Here is a 27,078-nt window from a genome sequence, read left to right as displayed (position 1 = left end):
TATAATTTGTTTTCGCTGTTCCATTTCGCTATCTTTGGTGAGTAGTGAGTGGGTTTTTCGCCGCGAGAACTTTATGAGCCCTCTAATAGTGCATAGTTTTCATGTCGCGACCGCGAAGGTTGAAGGGCGGAAAATTGTTGCTCTGCCAGCGGGTCGTAATACAGATACCAGTTACCAGTGAGCTGTTACCAGTTGGTGTTACCTTTATAATTGCGGCCCGAAGACGTGACTGAGCCACGAGTCGCGTTTGAAGTAGCTCTCGCGCTCTAAGACACTCGAAAAACTGGTGTATATGTCGTAAGTACCGCTCAAGCATTAACAAGTTAATAACTTAAACTAAAAATGATTTTTTTATTTACACTATAGGTGTTGAGGTTTCTTAGATTATTCCTTATTTATTATTCTGAATAAAATTTATACAATATATATTTTTCACAAACATTTTTAAAATGAAATATTTAAACTACTACATGTGACATTTCCCCCAGTGTACTCGCCGCCTTCGTCCTGCTTTTACGTTCTCACTTTCTCTCCTGCTCTCACTCTCACTTTTGCGCTGCGCTCTCCATTCGCTGGACATCGCGGAGAGTCGTAAACATACGAAGCCAGAGGAACAGCCATTAGTAGCGGCTTGAAGCTCGCTACGAAAGGATCAAGTTGCGTTCGTCCTTTTTGAGTCGCGCCACAGAGTCGTGAAGAGAGCTTAATACGGGGAGTGCGCGTAACGAAGTGCAGTGATATTTAAACTAGTGCCTAATTCGCAAGCCAATCGCCAAGAGTAAAACATTTCTTGCAAGTAAATCCAGTCAACTAAAATTAAAGAAACAAAGTAAAGCTGATGCAAACAGCGTGTCGTGGATATATCTTGATTAAACATCCTTCATTACATAATTGTGCACATTGAGACGTCATTAATTTTAAACATTCTAATGAGTATCGATTCTGGGTGCGAGATGTAAAAACTCATTTCCGTGGACGGGTCATGGAGGTCATCACATTCGGCCCGCCAACGCTTAACGTATTTCGATCCATTATATGCATAACCACACCGAAATCACCAACACACTGACCAGCCAGCCAACCAATACACAGCCATTAATAGGGCGTCATTTATTACATATCGAATGTGGAACTCATTCCCAATTCGATTCCCATAACCATAACCATCCCCGTATCCATTCCCAGCTAACTAACGAGCCCCGTGGCATGTGTTCTTGAAATCCACTAATTTAGTTTATTATTAGTATTATTTGTTGACTCCCCACCGCTGCCGCCTGCATTAGTTGATTAAAGATGGACTCGAGATGTTGGCCCAAAGCTGGCAGCATTTCTAATCAATGGTACTTTTCAATTATTCAGTGATCCTTTGATGACCTAAAAATACCACTTAGCAGTGATAAGCGCAAAAAAAGGAGTGTGTACTGTGTGTCGGTGTGTGTGTGTGCCATAGAAACCAAGGCCGACGAGGATTAAGCCATCAGCAGCGAAAGGAGAGTCCCTTTAAGCCAAATGTGAGTAGCACAAAATCCCAGTCGGGATCCCACTTAAATGGGGCACTACGAGTCGATAATTCCAAAGTGCGTCCTTGCACTTGTACCGAATAACTTTGGGCCATATATACAAATCCATATCCGAGTGTATATAAAAACCTGTACATATTGTGTGTAGTTTGGGGTGGAAGGGATATAATTTCTCTTGCACCTGTCGCTGCTCTTTTCACTTCATCGCGTGCGTGGCAAAGCATTTTTATAGCCACAAAATGTCCTTTTACGTTATGTCTCTCAACAAAAAAAAAAAAAAGAAAAACCACACACAGAAAGGAAAAGCGACAAACAATAACAATAGCAGCCAGTGGAAAAATTGAAACGCGGTCAGGAGAAAGCAACAAACAAATAGAGACTTACGCACTATCACAGTCCCCAAAGCCCCATTCATTATGGTAAAAATCTGAATGAGTTTATGTTTCGGATGGTTCAGAGCCAATATGTTGCAGCTTGCACTGATTGTGCCCAATAATTACCGAAAGGCCGCGTTAATTTAGCCCCAAAATTAAGCCCTTCACATCGATTGCTTTCTATTTCATTTGTGGACACTTTCAAGGTCGCCTCTTGCGACACTCAACGCCGACGGCGTTCTGCTATTTTTAAACATAATTCATATTGAATTATAAATACCCTACAATTAGTAGTTTACAAAGCCGTCATGCAAAGGAAACCCGAAAATTCCGAAGCGCAGGATCAGGGGATACTAACCAAAATTGGGCACACTAATTGTTGCCTTCGAAGAACTTCATCTTGGTAGATGGGTATGAAAAGGAAACTGTTTAGTAAATATTCTGCCTTAATGCAGAATTTTAGCAAATAATTTGTCTCTATCTATATAAAAAATGATATATATTAGGTACTTGGTTATGTAATATAGTAATATATAATAAAGTAGTATATAGTAATATTTTACTGTTAATAAATATATAAAAAATATAAATCCAACTATGTACTAACAATTGAAAGAAAGTAATACAAAGCTGTATTTTCTTGCTAATTTAACTAATAATTGCAATGGCCAGATAGTCATCAGTGACATCAACTAGATTTTTACCTGACAGCTTTGATTGCCAATTTAGTCTGACAAAAAGTAAACATAATAAGCTCTCTGAAGAGTGATTCATTGATTACCTATTTTATTTAGGAGTAGGCCAGAACAATGTAAGCCAACAGTCGATAGGAAATTGCAGTCTCAGCGTTATCAGCTTAACACTTGGACAGAGACGAGATGGGATAACATTTTACTACAACCATTAGGCCGAAGAACAGGTGTGCAAAGCAGGTGTTGGACGCTGATAAGCGCCCTCTTGATACCACCGATACCACTCCAAATGGCCAGCGAGCCGCTGGCGGTAGGCCAACTAACTGGGTAATCACTGTGGCTGCAGCCCTGGCAACCAATTCCGGTGACATTTCGCTCACAGAAACTGCAGATAGCGATAATTCAAATTAGGATTATCAGGGAAAACCACCGATTGCCACCGTTTAATCATCGAAGTATGAGTGTTTTTATGGCCGTCACAGAGATAAGATTAACCGGAATCGAGCACTCGATATAGCCCAATCCCCACGCGAAATGGTCAGTTGCCTTTTGGCCATATTTGCCAGCAGTTCGGGAAAATGTCAAACCTCCAATGGTTTCTAACGCTCGGCGTCCTTTGTTGTGCGGTTCTCAGTCCTCAAGGTAACAGAACAGAAAGAAAATAAATAAATAGCGAGAGCGAAATGAAAACAAAAGTCGGGGGAAATCATGTGGCCCAATGTGGCGGCGAGCGATTTCCGGTAATTGAATTAAAGCCACGATTAATCGGGTGTGAGGCCATCGAAAGGGCAGCTGACCAAATTGGTGGACAAATAAATGTAGGCGTACGACAGTCATAACATTAAAGAACCACAAGTAATTAATGCAAACGCAATCAAGGTCAAGTACTTTGCCCTATTGACCCCACCACTCAACCACCCGACGCCACCCCATGGAAAGGACTCTCACGAATGTCCAGGTCCCAAGGTCCTTTGCGGTTTGAGAAATTGTTTTGCCGGCCACGGAAAATGGAAATTAAAGTGGCAAAGCGTCCAGCGAAATTCAGCTTTCTCCTTTTCTTTTCTTTGCGTTTCTGTGCTATTGTTATTGTTATTACCATTTTTCGCGTTCACATTGTTGTTGATCCTGTTTTATATGGAAATTTTTTCGATGCCGCAACCTCATCCGGAAGTCGTTGGCGTATACGTAATAAATTGCGGCCCCGACACGTTGCGTGCCAAAAGAAGCTTTGCCCGTCGCGACGCTGGGAATTTTGCGTATAGAAGCATGGAGTTGCCTTTCACAGGGGTAATAATCAGCTGGACAGGTAGATAAGTGGGCGTGGCACTGCCCAGATTGACTAGGATGTTCAGCCAATTACAGATTTATCGGATCAAGAAAGTGGCTTGTGGGGCTATTTTCAAATGTATACCCTGTATACCATATTTCCTATAATAGTAACTTAATGGGAGAAATTGTATCAGGTTTTAGTATCAATTTAATGAGTGTTGATTTTTACTTGCAAGTTTTTTGTTCAAGGGACAAGAAGAACTCGAATATCACAAATATTCCTTTCTAGTTTTTAGTAGTAGCTTTGATCTAAGTAAGATATAAAAGGGATTTTCCTGATTGGAAAATACTTTTTGTGCCTAACCCACCGAAAGTTAATGAAAATCTGCCTAATCAAGTCGGCCCGCTTTGAATAATTAAGCGGCCCGAAAGTGAGGCACCCGAAACTAGGTCGCCCCGACACATCCGAATGTGTGGTCACAGGCACCGTGGATACGTTAATTTTTAACCAAGCTGGCTGCTGTCCTAACCCATTTCTTAACCAATTGCAGGCGACGGCGGCGTGCTGGCCGTATTTTGGCCATGTGAAAGCGCCGCGGACTGCACAGCTGACGGTACTAGCTGCGATTTGGCCAGCGGCCAGTGCGAGTGCTCCACATTCGATACGGTGCTAGCGGAGAACTTCACCCAATGCCTGGCCACGTCCCTCATTGGTGAAAAGTGCGACGACAGCGTCCAGTGCAATCTTATGCCAACGGGGGCCAGTTGTAAAGCCGGGGTCTGCGATTGCGCCGATGGCCAGAACTATCTGCGTGGCAAGTGTCGCCCACTGAACGGACTCGGCGAGTCCTGCGAAACGGTGAGTCCACCAGTCCTCCAACCCATATCCCTTATAACATCGCATGATTACGCATGGTTTCACAGGACTTGGACTGCTATTTTGGCTACGATCGTGCGTCTGTGAGTTGTCAGCAAAACGTGTGCGGCTGTGCAAATGGCTATTATAACAGATATGGAAACATCTGCCGTCGCAAATCAATGGGTATGTGTTAGTGAAGCGTTTTTTAATCTAAAGCCGTTTTATAATTGCTATTTTTATACCCGTTACTCGTAGAGTAAAAGGGTATACTAGATTCGTTGAAAAGTATGTAACAGGCAGAAGGAAGCGTTTCCGACCATATAAAGTATATATATTCTTGATCAGGATCAATAGCCGAGTCGATTTGGCCATGTCCGTCTGTCCGTCCGTCTGTCCGTCTGTCCGTCTGTCCGTCTGTCCGTCTGTCCGTATGAACGTCGAGATCTCAGGAACTACAAAAGCTAGAAAGTTGAGACTAAGCATACAGACTCCAGGGACATAGACGCAGCGCAAGTTTGTCGAATCATGCTGCCACGCCCACTCTAACGCCCACAAACCGCCCAAAACTGCCACGCCCACACTTTTGAAAAATGTTTTAATATTTTTTCATTTCTGTATTGGTGTTGTAAATTTGTATCGATTTGTCAAAAAACTTTTTGCCACGCCCACTCTAACGCCCACAAACCGCCCAAAGCTGCCACGCCCACACTTTTGAAAAATGTTTTAATATTTTTTCATTTCTGTATTGGTGTTGTAAATTTGTATCGATTTGTCAAAAAACTTTTTGCCACGCCCACTCTAACGCCCACAAACCGCCCAAAGCTGCCACGCCCACACTTTTGAAAAATGTTTTAATATTTTTTCATTTCTGTATTGGTGTTGTAAATTTGTATCGACTTGTCAAAAAACTTTTTGCCACGCCCACTCTAACGCCCACAAACCGCCCAAAGCTGCCACGCCCACACTTTTGAAAAATGTTTTAATATTTTTTCATTTCTGTATTGGTGTTGTAAATTTCTATCGATTTGCCAAAAAACTTTTTGCCACGCCCACTCAACGCCCACAAACCGCCAAAAACTGTCAGTGTTGAAGACCTCCTTCGCACTTCCACAAGCTGAGTAACGGGTATCATATAGTCGGGGAACTCGACTATAGCGTTCTCTCTTGTTTATTATATACTCCTGCTTATAAGGGGCTCTATAACTAACCAAATTATATGTATATGTGTGAATTTCAGAAGAAAACGATGCCTGCGTCGTTAACGAGGACTGTGATGCACTGGGCGCCGGTGCCGAGTGCGTTGGCCTAGTATGCACCTATGTGGACGAGATCACCACGACTCCGGGTGACGGGGGCGAGGAAACGGAGACGACCAATCCGGGCTCCCCAGAGGATGATTCAACCACAGCGGAGGCGATCACCGAGACCGCCGAGCCTGAACAGGAGACGGCCTTCAGGAGCCGAAGGCAGCTAACCAAGGCCTTTGTACACGCCCCCCCGCCCACTCACAGCGATGCCGCCGCCCAGGTGTCCTTCGCCCAGCTCACCAATGGCGACACCGAGCCGCTAATCTCGCCCCGATCCCACGAGATTGCCGTCCAGACGAGCATCGAGAAGTACGAGCTGAAGGAGGTGGGACGCAGTGTGCGCAATGCGGCCACCACCACCACAGCCACCACAGCCACCGCCTCCACGAGCACCAGTAGCAGGCGCAACTCCAGCCGCAACCAGAGCCACGCCCACGGCCAGCGCCGCCGCTTGCCCGCCCTCTTCCGCTTCGATGACGAGGACATCAAGACCTACTCCACGCTGGGCTCCAGCCGCGATGACGACGATGTCGATGAGAAGAAGTGTGAGTATCAAACGCTAGTTCTAAACTGAAGCATAAAACGCGAATTTTTGAGTGCTCTCAAGTGAGCCCCTTTAAAAACATGTTGAAGATATTTCAACTATTGGCTTCCCATTCAGATGGCAGCAGCTGCACGGATAATGGAAAGTCATGCTCGGGTCTGCCGCACTCGATCTGTTCCAAAAATATTTGCCTATGTCGCCAGGGCTACTATGCCCGCAATGGCAAATGTTTCGCCGGTGAGTAAAATGGATGTTTTGCTGCTTAAGTCTTTGAATAAAAATGAAATGAAAATTCTTCAGAACTGGGGGAAATCGCGGAGAGCACGGACGAGTGCGAGTACGAGTTCGATGAGGTGACCAAAACCTGCAATTGCCAAAAGAATTATTTCTACGAGCGGGATCTGCGCAACTGCAGAAAACGTAGGTTGATCCTTGGATGGTTTCGAAATCCGTTTAATACTGTATACCCTTCTTCACCAAAACAGCCATTCAATACCACTTGTCCTGCACCTCGAACAGTCAATGCAGTCCATTTGGAGCCTCCTATTGCCATCCGGAGATCCCGAGGAGGTGCACCTGCGAGGAGTACGCCCTCTACGATGCCATCAAGCAGCTGTGCGAGTACAAACAGGGCCTGGGAGCCGAGTGCGAGTCCAACGATGCCTGCCCAGTGGATAACTCCCTCTGCTCCAACCGCGTGTGCGTTTGTGCGGATAGCTACTTTGAGAAGGATGAGCAGTGCCTGCGGGGCATCGGTGCCGACTGCTCGGTGGAGGATGACTGCCTAGTTGAGAACACCGTCTGCCAGGAGAAGGACGAGGAGGATCAGTCGCGCACCTGCCAGTGTCGGAAGGGATATGTACACTTCAAGGATCAGTGCCTAAAAGAAGGTTTGTACTCGAAACCTGAAAGGCAATAGTTACTCTTATACTTATGCTCTCATTACACATATTATTACAGCCGAGGAGCTGGAGGACGAGTGCGTCGACGATGAGCAGTGCAAGCCACTCCTGGCCAGCTGCAATTCGGAGGGCAAGTGTGGATGCAGCGATGAGCAGCACGAGAAGAACGGAGTCTGTGAGAAGAAGCGAGGTAATTGAATCCCCTCGATTTGTATAATTATTTAATAGTTATATGTGACTTTGCAATCCTGCAGAGCTGGGTGAGTCGTGCACCAAGGCCACAGAGTGCTATGTAGAAAAGGATCCCGAGAACGTGGAGTGCCGCAACTCGGTGTGCCAGTGCAAAGTTGGCTACTCGGCCAATCAGAATCAGTGCATTCGTGTGATGCCCAATAAGAAAAGTAAGTGTGGCTAATAAACCCGTTGATTTGGGTGGATATTTAAGTTAAATGTCGCGCTTTCCACAGATTCTTCCGGTAGACCCAGTGCTCTCAAAATCATCACCTTCATGCTGATTGGCTCTGCTTTCCTGATCACCAGTGCGGCCATAAAGCAGGCCTACTACTAAATCTAGTCCCTCTTACACGCGTTGTGGGAAATGGCAAGGATAATCGAAGGAGGGGCTGGCCAAGGACCCCAGGGGGGTAATTGGGGATCGGCGGGTGTGGCGGGAGGGGCCAGTATTAGCCAAGTTACTGGCATGGATGCAAGTCCATGCGCAACGTGAATATAAATCAATTAGTCCGTAAGCTGATATTAAGGAGTGGAAGCAATATTTGGAGAAGGGTCCCCGGAACGACTCTCGCTTATCTGATACGGCTAAATGTAATGACAAATTATTTATAAGTTTGAAGTTAAACCGCTTGTTGATAGGCTAAGCGAACAGTTTTTAACCAAATTGTAATATACATCATAATAAACTAAGGCCAACGAAGAGTTGTGTATCAAATCCAAAAACTGAAATTTATTATTAACCAGTTGCCCTCTCGAATGAAAACCGAGTAGGTTTGAGATTACCTTCACTACCTACCATTACTTAAAAAGATTAGCTAGTAGTAGAGTAAATTCTATTTTTCACTTTCTCAACGTAAAATATTTTGTAACGACTTTTTAGTTTCGCACCTCAAATTTTAGTTTGTGTAGTAAATAAGTGTAAATTAGTATGGAACCCTATCCAAACGGCTATTTAAGTTTCACGGTTGAAAAGCATCTTGAATCCCGGAACGTCCCAATGGAGGACGCACTGCGTCAGGGAGCGGAGTGCTGGAATGCGTTAGATTCGCGAGAAAAACGCCAGTACCGATCGAAAGTAAGTTCCAAAAGAGTATGCATTTGCCCATGAATCGCATGCTCATAAATACCCTGCAGTACCAGAAACGATGCCTCAACAAAAGCTCCACTTCGCGTCATCGACGCAAGCCGGAGAAACTCAAACGTATGGGCAGCTGCCGCAGGGCCATAGTTCCCAAATGTGCCCGGAAGTCCAGAGCGCCGGCATGCCGGCCAAGGAGCTCCAGGTATTCCCGGAAGTGCGGCTCCATGCGTTCGACTCGTAAATGCATGCTGAAGAAGTTACCAGAAGGGGTAAGCCAATCTTGTAGTGCAATATTTACACACCACCTAGCATTTATCATCATGCATTTTAAGCATCATATAAAAATATAAAAATGAAATTATATTTAAAGGACATATACAAGAATTTACATATTATAGCTATTATTATAAATCCTACAAGGGTTTATTCAACTTCGGCGTGGAGAAACAAACTTGCTATCTTATCAGTTATTCACTTTTTAATACTGAATGTAAGTCTCCGACAACTTGTCTTTTTAAATAGCCAAATAATTATCACCTTGCTATCAACTTCTATCCACGCTTCTTCTCTTTTCGTGGACACACAATTATTTTAGTATTGATAACAATGTTATCTTGAAGTGTGCTATTTTATGTGTGTTATCGGCTCGGCTAATAAAACAATCAGCAGTTATTTGACCACATCTTATGATTTATATTCGGCTTGCGTTGAGAAGCATTCGAATTTGATGTAGAATCTAGGGGCTTGGAAATAGCTGTCAGTAGTACAGAAGCTCATTTGCACTCAAATCCAAGAGAACAGGAAAACAGTGTCAAATATTTCTGGGGGAAATTTCCGAGTACAAATAGGTCAAGTTGATTTTGTTGAGAGACAATTGCTGAACTGAATTGCCTATAAATTTCAAGTCTCAAAATGTCCTACAATTGCCCGGTTCATAATAAGGACTCCAGTGCCTTAACCATGTAAGTTTCGGCCAAGAAATTGTATTCGATATCCGTCTTTGCTCATTTCCTATGTGTTCAAATACGTGAATATATATCGGATATAGACAATTTCTGTATTCCTTGTGTAACAATGTGGTTTGCATACAGTACCAGGTCCCCAAACTCGGACGACGCCAAGATCGCCATGTGCGCCTGCTTGGAGTTGGCCAACTGTCAGGCTGAAAACTGCCAGCTGAAGCAAAAACTGATCGAGTACCAGGCCAAGATCTGCAGTCTGGAGCAGCTGGTGTCCACCATTGCGGAGGAGCAGCACCAGATCCTCAAAGAAGTGGTCGAGTTGCGCAAAGAGACCCGCGCTGCGCCGATGGAAACCGATGGAAACGTGGTGGAACCTTCGGCCAACCCATCCGTGGTGTATCAGGACGATCTCGAGGATGAGGATGGATACAACCCGGATTCTGAATCCGAGGACGACGGTATCCGGTCTCCCGTCCTCTCAACACATTCTTCGATGGCTTCGCTGGTTTCTTTGAGTTTCTCATCCACCAGCTCCTTGGAGCAGAACACATTTAATGATAGTTCAGATTCTGAATTCATTCAAGCTTTTTATAGCGAAAATGAGGAGAATTTGGAAGCCCATCTCATTCCAGTCGCATCTTCTCCGAAAGTTTCGACGCCACAGAGTTACACTTTTGATTCCGATGGCGAACTATAGGCCAACTCGCATATGTACATATACGTTAATGCTAAAATAAATAGTTCCTTGTGCATCATAAAGCAATATTGGGAAATATCCTCGAAAAACGTTTATGCAAACTAATATCTAAATAAGTAAATTGACTTTGTCCTAAAATCAGTTAGCTCTACTATATTGGACACATTCAATGTCGATCCTGCAGCAGCACCCAGAAATCGGGTGGCGAAATAATCAGTCCGTTGAGGTTCTGGGAGAGATCGGGCAGCCGATCATCGGGGCCCAGGACGAAGTTAAAGTGCTGGCACATGGTCGCCGTCACCAGGAAGAGCATGTTGCGCGCAAATGTCTCGCCGGCACAGAGCCGCTTTCCCGCTCCAAAGGGCAGCGAGACATCCAGCTTCAGGCTGAGCTTGCCCTCCGCGTCCAGGAACCTCTCCGGCCGGAACTGCTCCGGATCCGACCAAACACGGGCGTCCGAGTGGAAGGCATACAGGCTGGGTACGACAATGGTGTCCTTGGTGTAGATAGTGGAAAATAGTCAGGGTTATAGATAAGTAGTTTGTTTAAGGGAATAATGTTCAATTGGGAAATTTCTAACCTTGGGTATCCGGTAGCCCAGCAATTCGGTGTCCTCCAGTGCCTTGTGCGGCACATCCGAGGGAACCAGCGTTTCGATGCGCAGACCCTCGCGAACAGTGGCCTCCGTGAAGGGCAGGTTCTGGCGATCCTCCAGGGTGGGCAGACGTCCGCATCCCACCACCTCGTCGATCTCGCTCTGCATTCGCCGGAGTACTGCCGGGAATAGCATGAGATACTGGACGAGGAGCGATAGCTGCACTCCGATGGCAGTGAAGGCCGGAAAGGAGAAGTCGACCAGGCCCATGATCAACTGATCCCGGTTGAAACCGTAGCCCGGACCTCGACGCATCTCAGCTATGTAGACATCCATGAAGTTGCGCTCCACACCCTCTTCGTAGCTGTCCATATACTTATCCACGAAGTCGGCGAAGAACTGGCGCACAAACAGGTTGGACTCATTCAGCTTGTTGTAGCCACTCCATTCGGGCCAAATGTGCCGGATCCAGGGCATAATGCTCAGCAGCCTGCCGTAGTCGTCCGCATTCCGCTGGAACTGCATGCCCATCTGGCAGAGCTTCACCAAGCGGCCCATTTCCTCGCGACTCAGGCACTCATTGTACACAATGTGAAAGTGAGAGTTGGCCGAGAAGGGATTGAAGAGCAGCGGCAGGAGCACGCGGTATCCTCCCGGTTTCACCATCTCGTGCTCATGCGGATACTTCGGACCGTTGCGAATCAGATCCAGCATGTCGTTCAACTGCTCCTGGATGACTAGCTCCAGTTGGTCGAATCGCCGTCCAAAGCCAAAGTCCCTCAAGTAACGCAGGATGAAGCGACGCTGCTCCTTCCACAAGGGGCCATCCTGGAAAAAGATGCCTGCAAAGGGCAAGAAAAATTATTTAGTAATATTAAATAGCAATCAATTGTTAGTCTTATCAGTCAAGGAGGCAAAACAAAGTCAACTACTTTGTTGATAGGCGTCAAAGCATACAGTCGTGGTAATCAAAATATGGAGAGTTAATAATACAATATGATAACTAATAACTTACTAATTATGAACATACAAATTTTATACACTGATTGTTCTAAGCTAAATAAGAGCTATAAAATATCACAAAGTCAACAAGATTTTACTTTCTTCGGCTGAAGTGCGCCAAGTGTTAATCGTTTTCGAGCGATAAGAGTGTTTTGTTCGCCAGCCGCGACAATTAATTACCGCTTGACCCCCTTATTATTTCAACAACGCCATACTAAGTGTCCACAATCGCTGGCGATTTGATTGGACCCACCTCGCACATCTTGGCCGGGATCGCGCATCGCGGCCGCAAAGAGCTTGGGCCGACCATCGAACACCTGGTTGTTGAGGATCTGGCGCACGCCATCCGCGCTGTGGACAACGGCCACGGGGTAGGGACCCACATACAGTCCGATGATATCCGACTTATACCACCGACTGAGTGACAGAGCCGCCTTGTGCAGGTACTTGAAGTTGATGATTAGCATGAAGAGGTAGCTGCCAAACATCGGAATCCTTGGAGGACCTGTGAATAATCCTATTAGCGTCAGAGCTCCAAGGATGCGAGAACATCCAAATCGAACCGGGTGGAAAGCCGCAGGGTCGACCCACTGCATATCGATACGAAAGGAAGAGGGACACCGCGGTGCAGATCGCCAGGAGAATTTCCGTGATCATCGTGGATTCCGGACACCAACTGAACCCGTGGCTGCGGTGCGGCTTCGTTTTTGTAGCCACGACTTATCGACTCAAACTTTCGCCGGACAATAGCAATTGAGCAACGCCAATCTATATGGATCGCTGTTTATTCATAGATCGGTTAGTCGGTGGCACTGCGAGGCGCTTATGAATTTTGAGATTTCTAGATTAACACCGGCCGCCATGTCAAAAGCTCTGAGATAATCAGAAGTTAAATCTTTAAAAAGGGGCTGATAAATTACGTATTTTCTTGTTTGAATAGCTATGCTACAAATTATGTATTTGAAAAGTACCCAAACAAACCTTTTAAAGCAGAACCTCTAAAACAAAAAAAAATAGTTTATCTTTTATGCATTTTAAAAACCAATCTATCAAATTAGTTTAGATTTTATTTTTGAGTGCGTCGTAAATGTAAATAAATGTTATACCAAGACCAGTAAGTCTTTGATTTCAAACAATTTCATTCAATAACTGGTTTTGAATATGATTAATTCCAACCAACTGGCATTGGAGTCATTCGTGACATCTCCTAATCTTAAGTCGCCTAATAGCGATGTCTCCGAAAAGATTTAAGCAAATATATAAGTTTTTGGCCAAAAAAAGCTAATTTTTGGGATCTATATTTATCCGTTCTATCTTATCGTAACAAGTTGGTATATGTATAATTAATAGTGCATTTAAGAAATTACAAGGTGTACTTAACGCGCTAAAAATAACTACTGTAATCCAAATAAGACCTAATTTGAAAAGATTAGTTCTCAATTAGACGTATCATTAGTCGGCAACTATTTATTATGCCAAATTAAAGTGCTTCATTGGCAAAGGGGCATCCCCAGGCCAAGCAAATCATTTAATCGGAAGTCAGGCCTGATGACTGGTCGGCGAGGTAAGATCAATCTCAATTATCGACTTGCAATTGGCTGCTTCCTTAGGCGGAGTAATAGGAGCACGTGCCTCCATAGCCACATCCATGGCCAGCGAGACAAGCTGTTGCCACTGCGACACGTCGACATTCAGGCTCTCGAGGTGCTGACAAAGTGAGTCCAGTCCTTCCGCGTCGGTCGCATTCAGATCAAAGGGTATCAACTGGTCGCGCTTATCGCCACGGAGTACAGTGACACCCTTCACACGTGCCGGCAGCGCCTCATGATTTACATAGGTTCCTGTTGTCTTCGACAGCGTGTGAATCCTATAAAATTAAACAGACTATCAGATATTGCTCTCTTTATAATAACTGACCGCGTTACAATTCGGTTTGTTTTGAACAAAACCGACTAACTTCCGATGTAAGTCTGTTTGTTGCAATATTATTAATATGGATACACTGGTATATTAGGGCAATTAAACCCTTTTATCTTGTATTTTCTAGACCAGATCTACAAAATTGCAACTATAAAGACCGAAGAAGTATTAGCTTCCCATTCTTACTAAGAGAATCTAATGCTGACCTTTCCATGATTTCATTTTTCCGCTGTCTAGCCAGCATCTTTCGCTGTTTAATCTGATCTTTCATGGCCAAATTTCGAAGTTTGGTAGCCTCGAGTTCTTGAGCAAGTTCCTCCATAAAGGAAACTCGCTTTTCCAACTCCTCCCGCCGCTCCATGACAACTTTTTGCAACTTTCCCACTTTCCGCTGATGGCGCAAAACTGCTTCTTTGACATCCACTAAAATATTTAGTAATAGAGAAATTAAAGTGGTTAAATAGAGATAAATTCCGCCAACTCACATAAATTGCTGTTGAATTTATAGACCTTTTTGATGAATTTCCCCTCGAGTGCTTCCATGCGAATTTGCTTTTCGTACAATGCCTTTACGCGCCTTTCGTAACTCGATTCAGCCATTATTATTGCCATTTTAAAACTCAGCCCACTGCAAATAATTAAAATCTTCAAAAATTCAGCGCCGTTTATGCCTTCCAGACGCTTGTTTTGCTTTCCAGTTAGAGGTGGTACTCCCTGTTAGGAAAGACACTTCCACGACTGTAGCAGGGCTGCCAGGTTGAAAGGAAAATTTAGTGTGTCACTTATCGATAGTTAACATCGACTTATCGCTGTGCTGTCACATCTCTAAGAACCGGCAAGCAAAAAAATTGCAAGTCAAATTGTCAACGAAGAAATTAAATATTAAATCACAACTTTTGCAAACTTATTTGCAATTTCTAAAGCAGACACTTAATGCGTTTGCTGCTCGGCGTCCAGGCAATACGCAACCGTCTCGCACGCACCTACAGCAGCGGCCGCTTTAAAAAGGTAAGTTACAAAAAGGCAGCAAATGTGCAAAAAACGTTTTGCAAATGAAAAAATCGCGAACAAAAAGTCTAAAAATAGAGAATATAGAATGTGCACAACATCTTTACATATTTCTACATATCGGCTGTCCAGTCAAAACCAATTGAAAATAAACAGATTAGATGTTTACCCACTTTTCGCATTCGGAAGCCGCGAATCGGTCAACGACCCACTTGTTGTTCTTGTTGTCAAGGTCACGCTGGCATTTACGATTTTAAAATTTAATTCGGTTTTTAATTTTTTAAATCGGTCTGATATCTAGCTTATGAAGCCCATTAGAGTTTATCGAGCACCGTAAAGATATGTGTGGAACGATTTCTTTTGTGGTAGACTATGTTTTTATTGCCTTGCCACTGTAAAACTGTAAAATTTATGGCTATAAGTTGAAAATATAATACATTGTTCTTGTACCAAAACTTATAAAAACAAGAATTTTTAAAATAAAATAATATTTCGGAAGCTATTATAGAATTCGGTAAAACTATGAAAATTATATGAAGATAATCATGAAACGCGTAGCAATACACTTTTTATATATTCCTACTTCTGAAAATATATTGTAACTAGGTGGCTTCTACAATTCCAAATTGCCGCTACCTTCATGGACTCATGTATCCGAAAATCAATGTTAAAATCTAAAATATGCGCATAGGTCATCCTTGTATCTCTTCTTATGGTTCCCCTGCTACACTGTATCCGCTTACAACCGATGAGTAACCCCTGTTTGTCCAGGTGGCCCTACCCAAACCCCAACGCCACTGCTTATCTCGCCGGTTTAGCTCTCGTGATTTATGGGTGGCTGCATCCACTGACCGCTTCTGTGGTGCAAAGTCGTCGACTGATAAGCAAGTGGGGCACTTGTAGCGGTAAACGGCAGATTAGCACCGATAAGATAATACCACCGGGATTTGACTAGCATTCCCGGGTCTTAAAACTTGAATCTTTATTCATTCGCACCAATATTTTTTTACAGATGGCCACGGACGTAAAGTTTAACGAATCGCTAGGCTGCAGTGATCCGCAGACACATCCGGTCCTGATCATCGGCCAACTGCGCCATCTGAATCTGCTGAAGTTCAGCCATCTAGAGAGCAAACTCAGTCCACGCGTCACCGAGGAGACCTTCCTGAATGCCGTTGCCTGTCTGCATCCGGCGCCCACCGATAAGGTGTCCCTCTACCTCGATGTGGCCACCGTGGCTGCCCTGCCATTGAAGGCCTCCAGGCACAATACCGCATCCCGGGCTCATGCCATCACTCGTCTGGTGAAGAACCATGTGCTGAACGTTTCCGAGGAGAGCGTGGTGCTGGTTTGCGAACGGGAGAATCTATTCGCCAGCGCCTGTGCGGTGGTCCGGGCTTTTCCCCTCTATTCCCGCAAAACGGGCAATCTGCTGGCTTCCAACCAGCCCAAGCAAAGTTTTGGCTACGGAGATCAAAGCGATGGAAGCACGGATTCAGTACGCAACGTAGTCAATGTTGAGTTTGTGTTAATCAACAAGGATGGCGGCATTGAGAGCGAACCTTTGACAGAAGACGAACTAAATTGCCTGAATGAGACCACCAGAGCAATTCGACTGACTGCTCGCATTGTAGATATGCCCTGCAACGAGATGAACGTGGACCACTTCATTCAGGCAATCGAAGATGTGGGCAAGGAGCTGTGCATCACGCCAACAATAATCCGTGGCGAGGAGCTGCGGGAGCGTGGATTTGGCGGCATCTACGGCGTGGGCAAAGCTGCGGCTGTGCCGCCTGCCCTCGTTGTGCTCTCCCACGAGCAGAAGGGCGCCCAGGAGACCATCGCTCTGGTCGGCAAGGGCATCGTGTACGACACCGGTGGCCTCAGCATCAAGGCCAAGACCGGCATGCCCGGAATGAAACGCGATTGCGGCGGAGCGGCGGCGATTCTCGGAGCCTTTTACGCGGCTGTCCAATGCGGATTTAAGGATAACTTGCATGCGGTCTTCTGTCTGGCCGAGAACTCCGTGGGTCCAAATGCCACTCGGTGGGTTTTACAATCAGTTTAGCCTTTAGTGCATTAGCCAAGTACTAATGTTATCACTTTTGTATGCAGTCCCGATGACATCCACACTCTTTACTCGGGCCGCACAGTGGAAATCAACAACACGGATGCCGAGGGCCGCTTGGTGCTCGCCGATGGCGTTTGCTATGCCAACAAGGATCTGAAGGCCAACATCATTCTCGACATGGCTACATTGACTGGAGCTCAGGTGAGGCATTATATGAAATTTTTATAGCGGCCTGTTTTGATAAAAATGTGCCTAACACGTGATTAGTTCTAGCGTGGGAATGTGCACATAGACGCTTATACAAAATTAGTATTTTTCTTATAGTTATTTTCTTTTAATTTGACTCTGTTTATATTCATCGATTGTCCGAATATAACAAAAAACGCCATTACCATTTGTACAGCACAATGTAAACAATGAAAAAAAGGAATAGATGTCATTGAATAATTTAGAAAAATTTACTGAAACCATCGGCTTCATGGACTAAATTAGTTGTCAACATTCTTTCTGCCCCTCTTAATCGCATTAAAGGCAGCAATTCACAGGATTGAATTCACATTTCTGCCACTAATGCAGCCAGCAAATTATGTTGCCGGTGTCCAAGGTAATTTCTGTTTCGAGAGATCTTTGCGCCAGGTAACTGGGGACTGGGAACTGGGAAAAGGCGGGGTGGGTGGCCTTGGATGTACTGGCACCGCTGACTTGTTATGCGAGAATTTATGCCACGCTTTATAAAAGTCACGAGGTTAATTGGAAAAATAAATTGCAAATTTGGTTTTCGCTGGCAACTTGGAGGAATAGCAGCGCCAGCATTGGCAGACCAACAACAGCAAAGGATCCGCCGATTGTGGTCGCTTTCGGGTTGCATCGTTGTGGTGTGGGTTGGGGGTCGGGGGCGTGGCAGTGGGCTGTGGGCGGTGGGTGTTTCGCTTTCCAATGCAGCGAAAAGCGGAACGGCGAAGGGGAGCAACTGAGTAGCTGCTGCGATGGCGCACAATTACCATAAATCTTGGCTGCAATTTGCTTAAAATATGATGCCAATTTACGTTATTTGTGGTTCGATGGGAAATAAATCGAAACCGGTCAGAGGGGCGTGGCATCTGGGCTCTTTTTATTCAACCCCGACCCAAAAGTTGCATTGTTCGCAGCGAAATTCCTTTGGTTACCCAGCCTAAAAGTGGCACAAAACATCGTGCCGCGCCGCTCTTCTAAACATTTCCTCGTTTTGCCATTTTGTTCAGAATTTCGTTCGTTTTTGGTTCGCTTGTTGTGCTTAATTTCATTACACCCAGACACACACCTAGACGGGATGCAATAATATTAATTGCCAGCATTGGGGCAACTGCCACTGCCACTTCCACAGCCGCTGCAGGAACAAAAAGCAGGCAACCAACACTTTTTCGCTTTTACATTTTATGTTCCTGCTGCCTTGTTACACCTTTTGCAGTTGTTTTCTGCTCTGTGACGGCTACTGTATGCACTTGGAGAAATGATAACTGTCTCTCTTATAAGTGGAAAGTAAAGATAGACTTTTCTTTAATATTTGTGAATTGCAGTTTTCTTACAAGCTTTTACACTTAATGTCATTGATTAATAATGTATGAGTTGGCAGTTAACTTGTTTAGTTGATTTAACGATGTCCTTGATTTGTAATTTATGTGTTGGCAGTAACTTGTTTAGTTGATTTAACGATGCAGAAACATCTTAGTAAATATAATAATATTATTATTAAAGTACGACTAAGAGACGTTCTCAGTGTTTTTCGCAGTGTAGTGCTGCTGCTGTTGCTCCTGGCAGTGATGCCAGAGCTGCCAGTGCTTTGTTGCAGCTCCTGGCGCTGCCTTTATTTGTCCAGCAGCAGTGGAACACGCGCCACGGAGTGCTTGCCTGTTGTTTGGGTGTTGCTCGTGCTAAATAACCTTGCACCTTTTTATTGCCAGCCGCGTCGGAAGCTCGCAATTTTCGTGCACCCTCTGCCCAGCAGCCATTGCCCCTTGCCCATACCCCCTTTGTCTTTATCCTAACATTGTTAGTTGGTGTACAGTTTTATTGCTGGCATTTGGTTGATTGTTGCTTGTTTTCTATCAAACGCTCCCCAGTGGGTGCGAAACCCATTCTTAACTATATGCCCACCCAGCAGGTCCTTGAATATTTCATTTACGATTTTTCGCATGCACTATATCCCACATTTGCCACTTTATTCTCATTCCAGGGCGTTGCAACAGGCAAATACCATGGTGCCGTATTGACAAACTCGGAGACATGGGAGGCAAAGTCGTTGCAGGCTGGACGCAAATCCGGCGATTTATTGGCGTCCATAATTTATTGCCCCGAATTGCATTTCTCGGAATTTGCTTCGGCCATTGCTGATATGAAAAACTCGGTGGCGGTAAGTACTTTTCCTGCACCATTAAAAACTGTTTTTCGAAGTGCCAACTGATAAGAAAAAATTCAATGGACGTAAGGATTTTTTATACCCGTTACTCGTAGAGTAAAAGAGTATACTAGATTCGTTGAAAAGTATGTAACAGGCAGAAGGAAGGGTTTCCGACCATATAAAGTATATATATTCTTGATCAGGACCAATAGCCGAGTCGATATGACCATGTCCGTCTGTCCGTCTGTCTGTCCGTCCGTATGAACGCTGTGATCTCAGGAACTACAAAAGCTAGAAAGTTGAGATTAAGCATACAGACTCCAGAGACATAGACGCAGCGCAAGTTTGTCGATTCATGTTGCCACGCCCACTCTAACGCCCACAAACCGCCCAAAACTGCTACGCCCACACTTTTGAAAAATGTTTTAATATTTTTTCATTTTTGTATTGGTCTTGTAAATTTCTATCGATTTGTCAAAAAACTTTTTGCGACGCCCACTTTAACGCCCACAAACCGCCCAAAGCTGCTACGCCCACACTTTTGAAAAATGTTTTGAAATTTTTTCATTTTTGTATTGGTCTTGTAAAATTCTATCGATTTGCCAAAAAACTTTCTGCCACGCCCACTATAACGCCTAAAACCGCCAAAAACTGTGTCTCCCTTCCACTAGCTGAGTAACGGGTATCAGATAGTCGGGGAACTCGACTATAGCGTTCTCTCTTGTTTATATTTATTTTTCGTAATTTTATCTTGGTAAATTCTAGAACCTTAAAGTGAAACCTCAACTCTTAGTTTAAGAACTTTTTTGTGTATCCTATCTGAACGTTCTGCGTTTGCCATTTCATTGTGGTATCTGCAGCTACACCTTGCTGCCTTTTTCTGTGGCAGATAGACTTTTAGATTATCAGAGGTCTGCACTGAAATCAATGACCAAAAGTAACTTAATTTATGCATTATCGAAGACAGCCGTGCTGTGAACTTTGCCGGCCGCCCGCATTATTCGATAGAAAGCGAGTGACTTTGAGAAAGTTTTAATCAAGTTTCGGTGTAACTTTATTCATTTGTTTTCAATTCATTTTCATTTTGCGTTTTCCCACATCGCCACACATCCAAATCCACTGTCTTTTGCACTCTCCGGATATATTTTACACACATTTTTAATTAACTTTATCGCTTGCACTCAATGTTGTTCTTTTGTCTTACACTCGACCGCACCGTTGTGGAAAAATGATGAACGTCATGTTTGGTTTAAAGATTGATTAGTATTACTCTGATTTATGCCGCACACACACCCAGGCAAACGCACACCGCACCCTCCGACACTCGCATGTATCAAAAACTTTGGCGTTCAATCTACGCCACCAGCCACTTTCGCAGCCATTAGAAAGGCCAGCCAGAGCCGGAGCCAGAGAATCCTGGACAGGAATGCTGCGGAGCTGCGAGGGTGGACGGCGATGGCACTAGGTGAGCCATAAACCCATCTCTGGTCACTGGCCACCGGAGCAAGGTGCGTCGTTGCCCCGGGACTCTCCTGCTCCATTCGGTTTGGTTCAGTTTGGTTCGGTTCCAGTTCCTGCCACAACAACCAACCAAATCGAGTTACCTTATTGTACGTCGCAAGCGCCTCGGATCAATGGTCATTCATCATTGTCACGCCGTGGGCGGATTGGGCGGTGGATGAATTGGAGGATTGGGTGGATTGGGCGGCGTGGAGTTTTGGATTGCCGTGGTGAGGTGCCAGGAGCGGACAGGACTGACTGGCTGGTCGGTTGGTTCGTTGTCTGGATGGTGCGTAGATGCTGAGCAGGTCAAGTGGCATGGCAATTTTGGCTACCTGCCAATCGCCCACGGTGCCACCTTTCGATAAGTACACCGTGAGAAAAATTAAAAATCTAAATAGGAACTTGGGTTTAATATATAGAGTTACAATCTTATTGTAATTCAGTTTCGATCTTTGTGCTTACCTGCAAATTCATTTATTGCACGTAAAGTTATTCATTTACCCCCAATAATTGTTTAGCTTTTCAAGGGTTATTTCCCCTGTGTCTTTTTTGCACGCTGACTGTTTGATTTTTCGTCAGGCTGCTCTATCTCGCAGTTTGAAAAAATGGGAATCAAGTCAAAATATCACACCGTTGCAGGATGGCCGTGCCACCCACACACACACATACACACACAATACACCGCACCTCTTAACCCTTTGATGCCCCCCGTGCTGCAGTTGATGTGACAGCGCCGCGCACTTTGTCAATGGTGTCTGTGATAAAGTGTTTTAAATTCCAAATGCATTCAACGTTAAATGCGAAAAAGGTGAAATACCAGCCCACCCATCACTACCATTACTACCCATCACCGTCGTCGCATTTTTTCTGGCTTTTGAGGCAAATTCCCACGCGCAGCGTTTAAATTACATGAGCTAGCTTTTTGCGCTCTACACCCACACCCACCCATACCAGCCGTATTTTCTGCTTTTTTTTTGGTCTTTCGGGTGTCTTTTCCCCTAGTTTGCCACTAAATGGAGGGATTATGAGTGTTGTTAGCGGTCGCCAGGGCGCTTTGTTGGCCGCTGGCTTTGGTTTTCAGTCTGGCTTTGGTTTTCAGCTCATTTGGACAAGACCCAGCACGAGCCGGTGGTGGTCAGATGGTCATCTGGCCAGGTGATGATCCCCCATCCTTAAATAACGAATTCCCATTTGTTTTTCGCCCTTTTCGAGTTGTGATCCCCATGGTGCGTGGTGATATCTGCGGCTGTTGGCTGTCAGGAGGGATCTGTGTCCTCGTTTAAAACATGCTGCGTTTTCGCGAATTAAGCGAAGCCATTTAAGCCGGTAATTAGGAGGTTCTCGTTTTTTGGGTCAAACTGCAGGAATCGATGGTTGTGGATATTCGCTCTGTTCAGCGACCACTTTTAAATGGCCATTTTTGCCATAATCTGTTTGTGGTTTTGCTCTGTAGATGTGCTTCAGCGTTTTAATAATGGCAACAAACATAATCGTATTTTTTTACAATGAAGTATTGCAAAAAGATACTACAAATATATCTTCTTTTTCTAAAGTATTTAAGCTTATTCCATACTCGTCTTAGACCATTAAATTCGACTGTTTATGATACCGAAATTATCATTTTTAAGAATACAAATAATACTGAGAGTATGTATGCCAACTTAATTAATTTTCTATGTACCCAAATGTGTGCAGTAACAACTGAGTAACTGCTCATTAAATTTGAATAGTCTGCAAATAACTTTTCAGTTGCCTTTAAGCTTTAGGCCGTTTGCTTTTTAAAACCAAATTCCCTCTTCCAGTCCACTGAGCAGAAGCAAACAGAAAGTGAGAAAAATAAAAATAATATTATCCCGAATTTCGACAACTTTATGACCCTGAGACGACGGTCCGACCTAGAAACCATCCAACCATCCATCCATCTACTCATCCATTCAACTGGCTTCTGTCGAGTAAATCAGACTCGCAGGCTTCTGTCTGCGGCTTTCTTTTCTGCTTTGCTGTGGGGATTTCGTGGTGGAAGGACTCCGCGGTGCGGTGTCATAAGTAAAACATAAGCAACACGGCAGCGGGACAATAAAATTTGCTTAAACATTTCCAATTGTTTCTCAATTTCCCAACGTCGTCGCACAGGAGGAATCTAAGTCGAAAGTTACTCGACGTTTTATGACTGTGAAATTTTCCCATTGTTGGTAATTGATTTTTATGTTAAATCGTAAAAAGCTGTTCCCCGTCTTTCTTGGCGCGGAGGGGCATGAATTTTAGATAAACCCATTCCGGGGCAGCAACGTGTTGCAGTCTTTTGGCCGCACACGCGGCGTATGCGTAATTGTTTTTGTTTTCGGCCCCCCACTTCAGTTGATTTTTATTGGGCGTCGACATTTTAAATTCAATTGTACGGCGACTTTTTACGCGGTTTAATGAATTAAATTGAACTTTTTATGTGGCAAAAGTTTTTTACGGCACGACCTCCAGGCGCCGAGTATTTCATCGTTGTTGCGGTTATGCTTAGCCGGGGTTAAGTTTTTTGATTAAAGCCAGCCGCAGCAGTTTATAAATAAAGCCCAAGCTCAGTGCTCCAAATGCGGAGTTTGCCATGGAGATTTTTGGTCTGCTCTTGAAAAAAAGGGGGCGGTGGAAGTCACGTAATTTGCGAAATGATCCCCATTTCCGTTGCCTACTTGAAGGGGCGGCGACTTTGTTAACACAAATCTTTCCGCTTGATATTCCTCGGATTCCGTTTAAATTTCTCTATCGCCAGAGATGCCATGAGCTTACTTTAAAATCGGCATATGTAAAACTGAAAAAGAAAAGGGGGCTTTTAAAATTAGTTTTTGTATCAGCAAATACGAATATCTTAAACCTAAATGAAATCATTACATATTTTTCTAATTTGTGTATAGCTGTTAGAGGTCGAAAGGGCATCACCAGAGTTTTCTAATATTTTCCTTTTCCCCACAGTATTTTCTTTTGCTATGAAAATATATATATATACACATTTTTGTGCGCTCTTTCCTGCGGCGAGAAAGTTTTTAAAGCGCTAGCTGCGACATCGAGAAAATTGAATAAAAACTGTAGCCGCCCTCAGCGAAACCATTCGATGGCATTGATGGCAAATCCTTTTCAGTGCTCGCCTCGATTATTGAATGAATGCGTAATTGATACTGCAAACTGCTTGATGCCACGGGGCGTGAATCGGTCACCGATGTAATCTCGCGATACCCCCGGCATTTATACGTTCTGGCAGTTATCACAGATCGAATATCACTAACCGCTGCCTCGAATGTGAGACAATGTCGCCGGCTAATTTCTATTCAAGTTAATCGCAAGTGCGGATGTTTAGGATGCGAATACGGATGGTGTTGGCTGAACTGTCGTATATTTCGGCGGGGTAAATGCCACAGGGCGGTCCTCGAATGGTCACGTTCTAAACCGCAATTAGTCGGCGACCCATTGTCAAACTCTGGTGGAGATTTGGGTCGGGTGCGTGGGGTGGATGGTTGGGATGTTGCTTCGTTATTTACAAAAGGCCTAGTCAGATACAAACTCACATCATCGGGCTCACACACGCACACACAATCAGGACGGGTCTAATGCAATCAATGTTAATGACATTATGTTGACAAATGTTTGCCATTATTGATGAAAGGCGGACTCGATTCGACTGGATTCGATTCGGACTGAATGCCCCATGTGCGTGAGTGCTCTGATCAGTCTCGGCAAAGGTTAAACATTTAATTAGCGCCACAGTTACATCGCGACCTTGTTGACCTTTCCTATTTGCGCGTAATCCCATCTCGACTTTGTCAAAGTTATAAAAACATTTCGTTGGGGGTGCGTAAGATACTTAGACTAACATCGAGATGGAGATCTTTAAAAATACATTTAAAAATTGAGAGATTGAGAAATTGTCAGATCAGATTGAGAAAAGTCAGATTATTTAATGTATTCAAAAGTTTAAAATGCAACAGCAACTCAGCGGCTTACCACTTCCGTTTGCCATTCAGTAAATTGGCTCATTGGGAAACATTGCGTTTGAAAAGTTTTGGTAGCACACACTCCAGGCAAATCAAACCAAAGTGAAGCAGCCACGACATGCCGGCTATGTGCACCATCGGCCAGAGAAGCTTCAGCCGCAAGTTTCATAACAAAAGCGGGTTATTAGCAGCAAAACCGCCAAAAGCAGTACCTCCACTGTTCGGAGAAGAAATGCAGTTTCGTCAGCAGCGTCAGGAACAACTGAAACTGGAACAATAGATGCACTGCAAGATATTCAATAGACCATTATTTCTATAAAGATTTTAGATGCATAGTTAACTCTTAAACCGTCTTCACGATTCGTGTGGTTTTCAGATAAGCAGCTGGTATTTATTTTAAACTCTTAGCTTAAATGCGAATATATTATTTGTAAGTTCCAGTTGTCCAAATCAAAATATATTTTTCATGTGTGAAAGGAGGCAGTCTTCATTCTTCAAGTCTGGTTCTGCGATTTTGGGCTCTGGGTTCAGGGCTCTGTTGCTTCAATGGACTTTTGACTTCCGCTTTTCGACGTACGATGTTTGCACGTCCCCTGCGAATGTGTGTGTGTTTAAGAGTGTGTGTGTATGTGATTTTCATCTTGAGGAGGAACTGAGCGCGTTGTCATGTAATTTTCGCAGCACTGCATCCCCGAGTTGTCCGCTCGTCCTGTCGTCCTGCTGTCCGCTCAATTCCGTGGCTCCTGCTGCTGAAGTCTGCCAGTTAACTCCTTTTTTTGGCCAACTGTCAGCAGAGTGTTCGCATGTGTGCGTTGGTTCTTCCTTTATTTGGCCGGTCCCAACTGTCAGTGTGTGAGTGTGAGTGTGTGTGTGTGCATGTTCAAAGTGTACTTTATGTTTGGCATTTAAGCGCTGCAATTTCCGCTCAAGTTAGTAGAGCGACTGCTTCCGCTACGCAGCTGCCAGTGCATGGCATATAATTTAGGCATTAGCACACCCAGACTTGCTGCTAGCGAGGGGCGTTTCAGAGGTAGAGCAGATAATATGCGTTTCTACTGAATATATTTGTTTGAATTATCAAGAAATTTGTGTGTTCTAATAGGTAACAATTTTATTAAAAAGTTTCTGATAAATAAACAAATACAATTTACTTTTCAAGCGAATCTCGTTGGTTCATCCATCTCTATAAATATATTTTCTTGTTGCGCTGCACCACAGGACGCTTTTTTAATAAAGCGACGCCAAGTTTTGCTTGTTGCATGCAGCACACCACATCCACATCCTCATCCTCATCCACATCCACATTCACATCCACACCAGCAAAATGCTCCTCGTAAAGGAATACACACATTCGAGCGTATATGTCACCATGTCTAACTGAGATTTCCCTTCCGCTTTGCAGGATCGTCAGAACGCCCAATCCTCCTGCGCCGGCCTCTTCATTGCCGCTCATCTCGGCTTCGATTATCCCGGCATCTGGATGCACGTCGATATGGCCACGCCCGTTCATTGTGTAAGTGATTCTATCCGGCAGCTATCCGCTTTATAATTATTTCCCTGCCTATTTAATATGATTTCTGCTCTGTTTCAGGGGGAGCGTGCCACTGGCTACGGCGTTGCCCTTTTGCTGACCCTCTTTGGTGGGCACACTGACTCCAAGCTGCTCCAATCCATCGCCCCCACCGACGAGGAGCCGCCCTCGAAGCGCCTGTGCCGCGATTAACTCAGCCTGCCTTTTCCTGTGCCACGTGCCTGACTGGATTAACATGCATTTCAATCATTTTCTTTGTCCAATTGAGCTCTGGCATCAGAAGTCACTATGTGTAGCCGACAGGCATTAAAAAATCAATATTATTTAGAAATACAAGAAGTACGAAATTTAAATGACTGTGTTTGGAATGTGGTGGCTGTAATCTAACTTTAGCTTTATTAGGTTATCAAATGAGTTACATAATTTCCTGGTTTAATCAAATCCACTCCAAGTTGGTTGTGTTTTTTAAGCCAATTTAATTTGCAGTTTGTGTAGTTAACATGCTAAAGAACCCAGTTCCATGTCCACGTGTAGTTTGTTCCAGCTTTGTCTTTGCCTGTCACTTTGTCCTTTGTCTGTTCAATTAAGCGACACTCTGGCTGCTGCTTTGGTGTTGCAAGTTGGTGTTGCTGCTGCTGTCGTTGCCAAGCGCC

General features: G+C 44.4%; 5 protein-coding genes across 10 annotated transcripts; 3 read left to right on the top strand and 2 right to left on the bottom strand.

Annotated features, from left to right (window-relative positions):
- The first annotated feature begins 638 nt into the window (after nucleotides 1-638).
- LOC6536887 (prion-like-(Q/N-rich) domain-bearing protein 25) lies at nucleotides 639-8,646 on the top strand. Of its 5 annotated transcripts, none has more exons than XM_039376468.2 (11): nucleotides 639-796; nucleotides 1,360-1,511; nucleotides 4,407-4,714; nucleotides 4,780-4,897; nucleotides 5,952-6,566; nucleotides 6,683-6,802; nucleotides 6,866-6,985; nucleotides 7,051-7,455; nucleotides 7,526-7,657; nucleotides 7,722-7,868; nucleotides 7,935-8,646. In XM_039376468.2, the coding sequence occupies exons 3-11, from the start codon at nucleotides 4,604-4,606 to the stop codon at nucleotides 8,033-8,035; spliced, it is 1,869 nt and encodes a 622-aa protein (XP_039232402.1). In that variant the 5' UTR covers nucleotides 639-796; nucleotides 1,360-1,511; nucleotides 4,407-4,603; the 3' UTR covers nucleotides 8,036-8,646. The 5 variants fall into 5 exon arrangements, with proteins under 5 accessions (XP_039232402.1, XP_039232404.1, XP_039232403.1 ...); XM_039376470.2 differs by having other exon boundaries at nucleotides 639-829; XM_039376469.2 differs by having other exon boundaries at nucleotides 639-829; nucleotides 1,245-1,511.
- Nucleotides 8,630-26,778, top strand: LOC6536884 (probable aminopeptidase NPEPL1). 2 transcript variants are annotated; one of them, XM_002097417.4, is made up of 7 exons: nucleotides 8,630-8,776; nucleotides 8,836-9,051; nucleotides 15,979-17,012; nucleotides 17,082-17,238; nucleotides 19,250-19,426; nucleotides 26,297-26,407; nucleotides 26,486-26,778. In XM_002097417.4, the coding sequence occupies exons 1-7, from the start codon at nucleotides 8,630-8,632 to the stop codon at nucleotides 26,615-26,617; spliced, it is 1,974 nt and encodes a 657-aa protein (XP_002097453.1). In that variant the 3' UTR covers nucleotides 26,618-26,778. The 2 variants fall into 2 exon arrangements, with proteins under 2 accessions (XP_002097453.1, XP_015047982.1); XM_015192496.3 differs by lacking the exons at nucleotides 8,630-8,776; nucleotides 8,836-9,051 and adding an exon at nucleotides 14,780-14,966.
- Nucleotides 9,540-10,530, top strand: LOC26534936. The gene is made up of 2 exons (XM_015192497.3): nucleotides 9,540-9,744; nucleotides 9,874-10,530. Exons 1-2 carry the CDS (start codon nucleotides 9,695-9,697, stop codon nucleotides 10,439-10,441), a joined length of 618 nt encoding a protein of 205 aa, XP_015047983.1. The 5' UTR covers nucleotides 9,540-9,694; the 3' UTR covers nucleotides 10,442-10,530.
- On the bottom strand, nucleotides 10,518-13,001 carry LOC6536886 (probable cytochrome P450 304a1). The gene is made up of 4 exons (XM_002097419.4): nucleotides 12,602-13,001; nucleotides 12,292-12,543; nucleotides 11,022-11,878; nucleotides 10,518-10,937 (listed from the first exon to the last, which is right to left on the bottom strand). The coding sequence occupies exons 1-4, from the start codon at nucleotides 12,693-12,695 to the stop codon at nucleotides 10,608-10,610; spliced, it is 1,533 nt and encodes a 510-aa protein (XP_002097455.1). The 5' UTR covers nucleotides 12,696-13,001; the 3' UTR covers nucleotides 10,518-10,607.
- Nucleotides 13,299-14,670, bottom strand: LOC6536885 (kinetochore protein Spc25). Its single transcript, XM_002097418.3, has 3 exons — nucleotides 14,444-14,670; nucleotides 14,165-14,381; nucleotides 13,299-13,905 (listed from the first exon to the last, which is right to left on the bottom strand). The coding sequence occupies exons 1-3, from the start codon at nucleotides 14,568-14,570 to the stop codon at nucleotides 13,578-13,580; spliced, it is 672 nt and encodes a 223-aa protein (XP_002097454.1). The 5' UTR covers nucleotides 14,571-14,670; the 3' UTR covers nucleotides 13,299-13,577.
- Nucleotides 26,779-27,078: the final 300 nt, after the last annotated feature.

This window comes from Drosophila yakuba, chromosome 3R, assembly GCF_016746365.2.
Source record: "Drosophila yakuba strain Tai18E2 chromosome 3R, Prin_Dyak_Tai18E2_2.1, whole genome shotgun sequence".
Classification (NCBI taxonomy): Eukaryota; Metazoa; Arthropoda; class Insecta; order Diptera; family Drosophilidae; genus Drosophila; species Drosophila yakuba.
The sequence above is the reverse complement of the archived record's forward strand: the minus strand, read 5'-3'. Positions and strand labels throughout refer to the sequence as shown.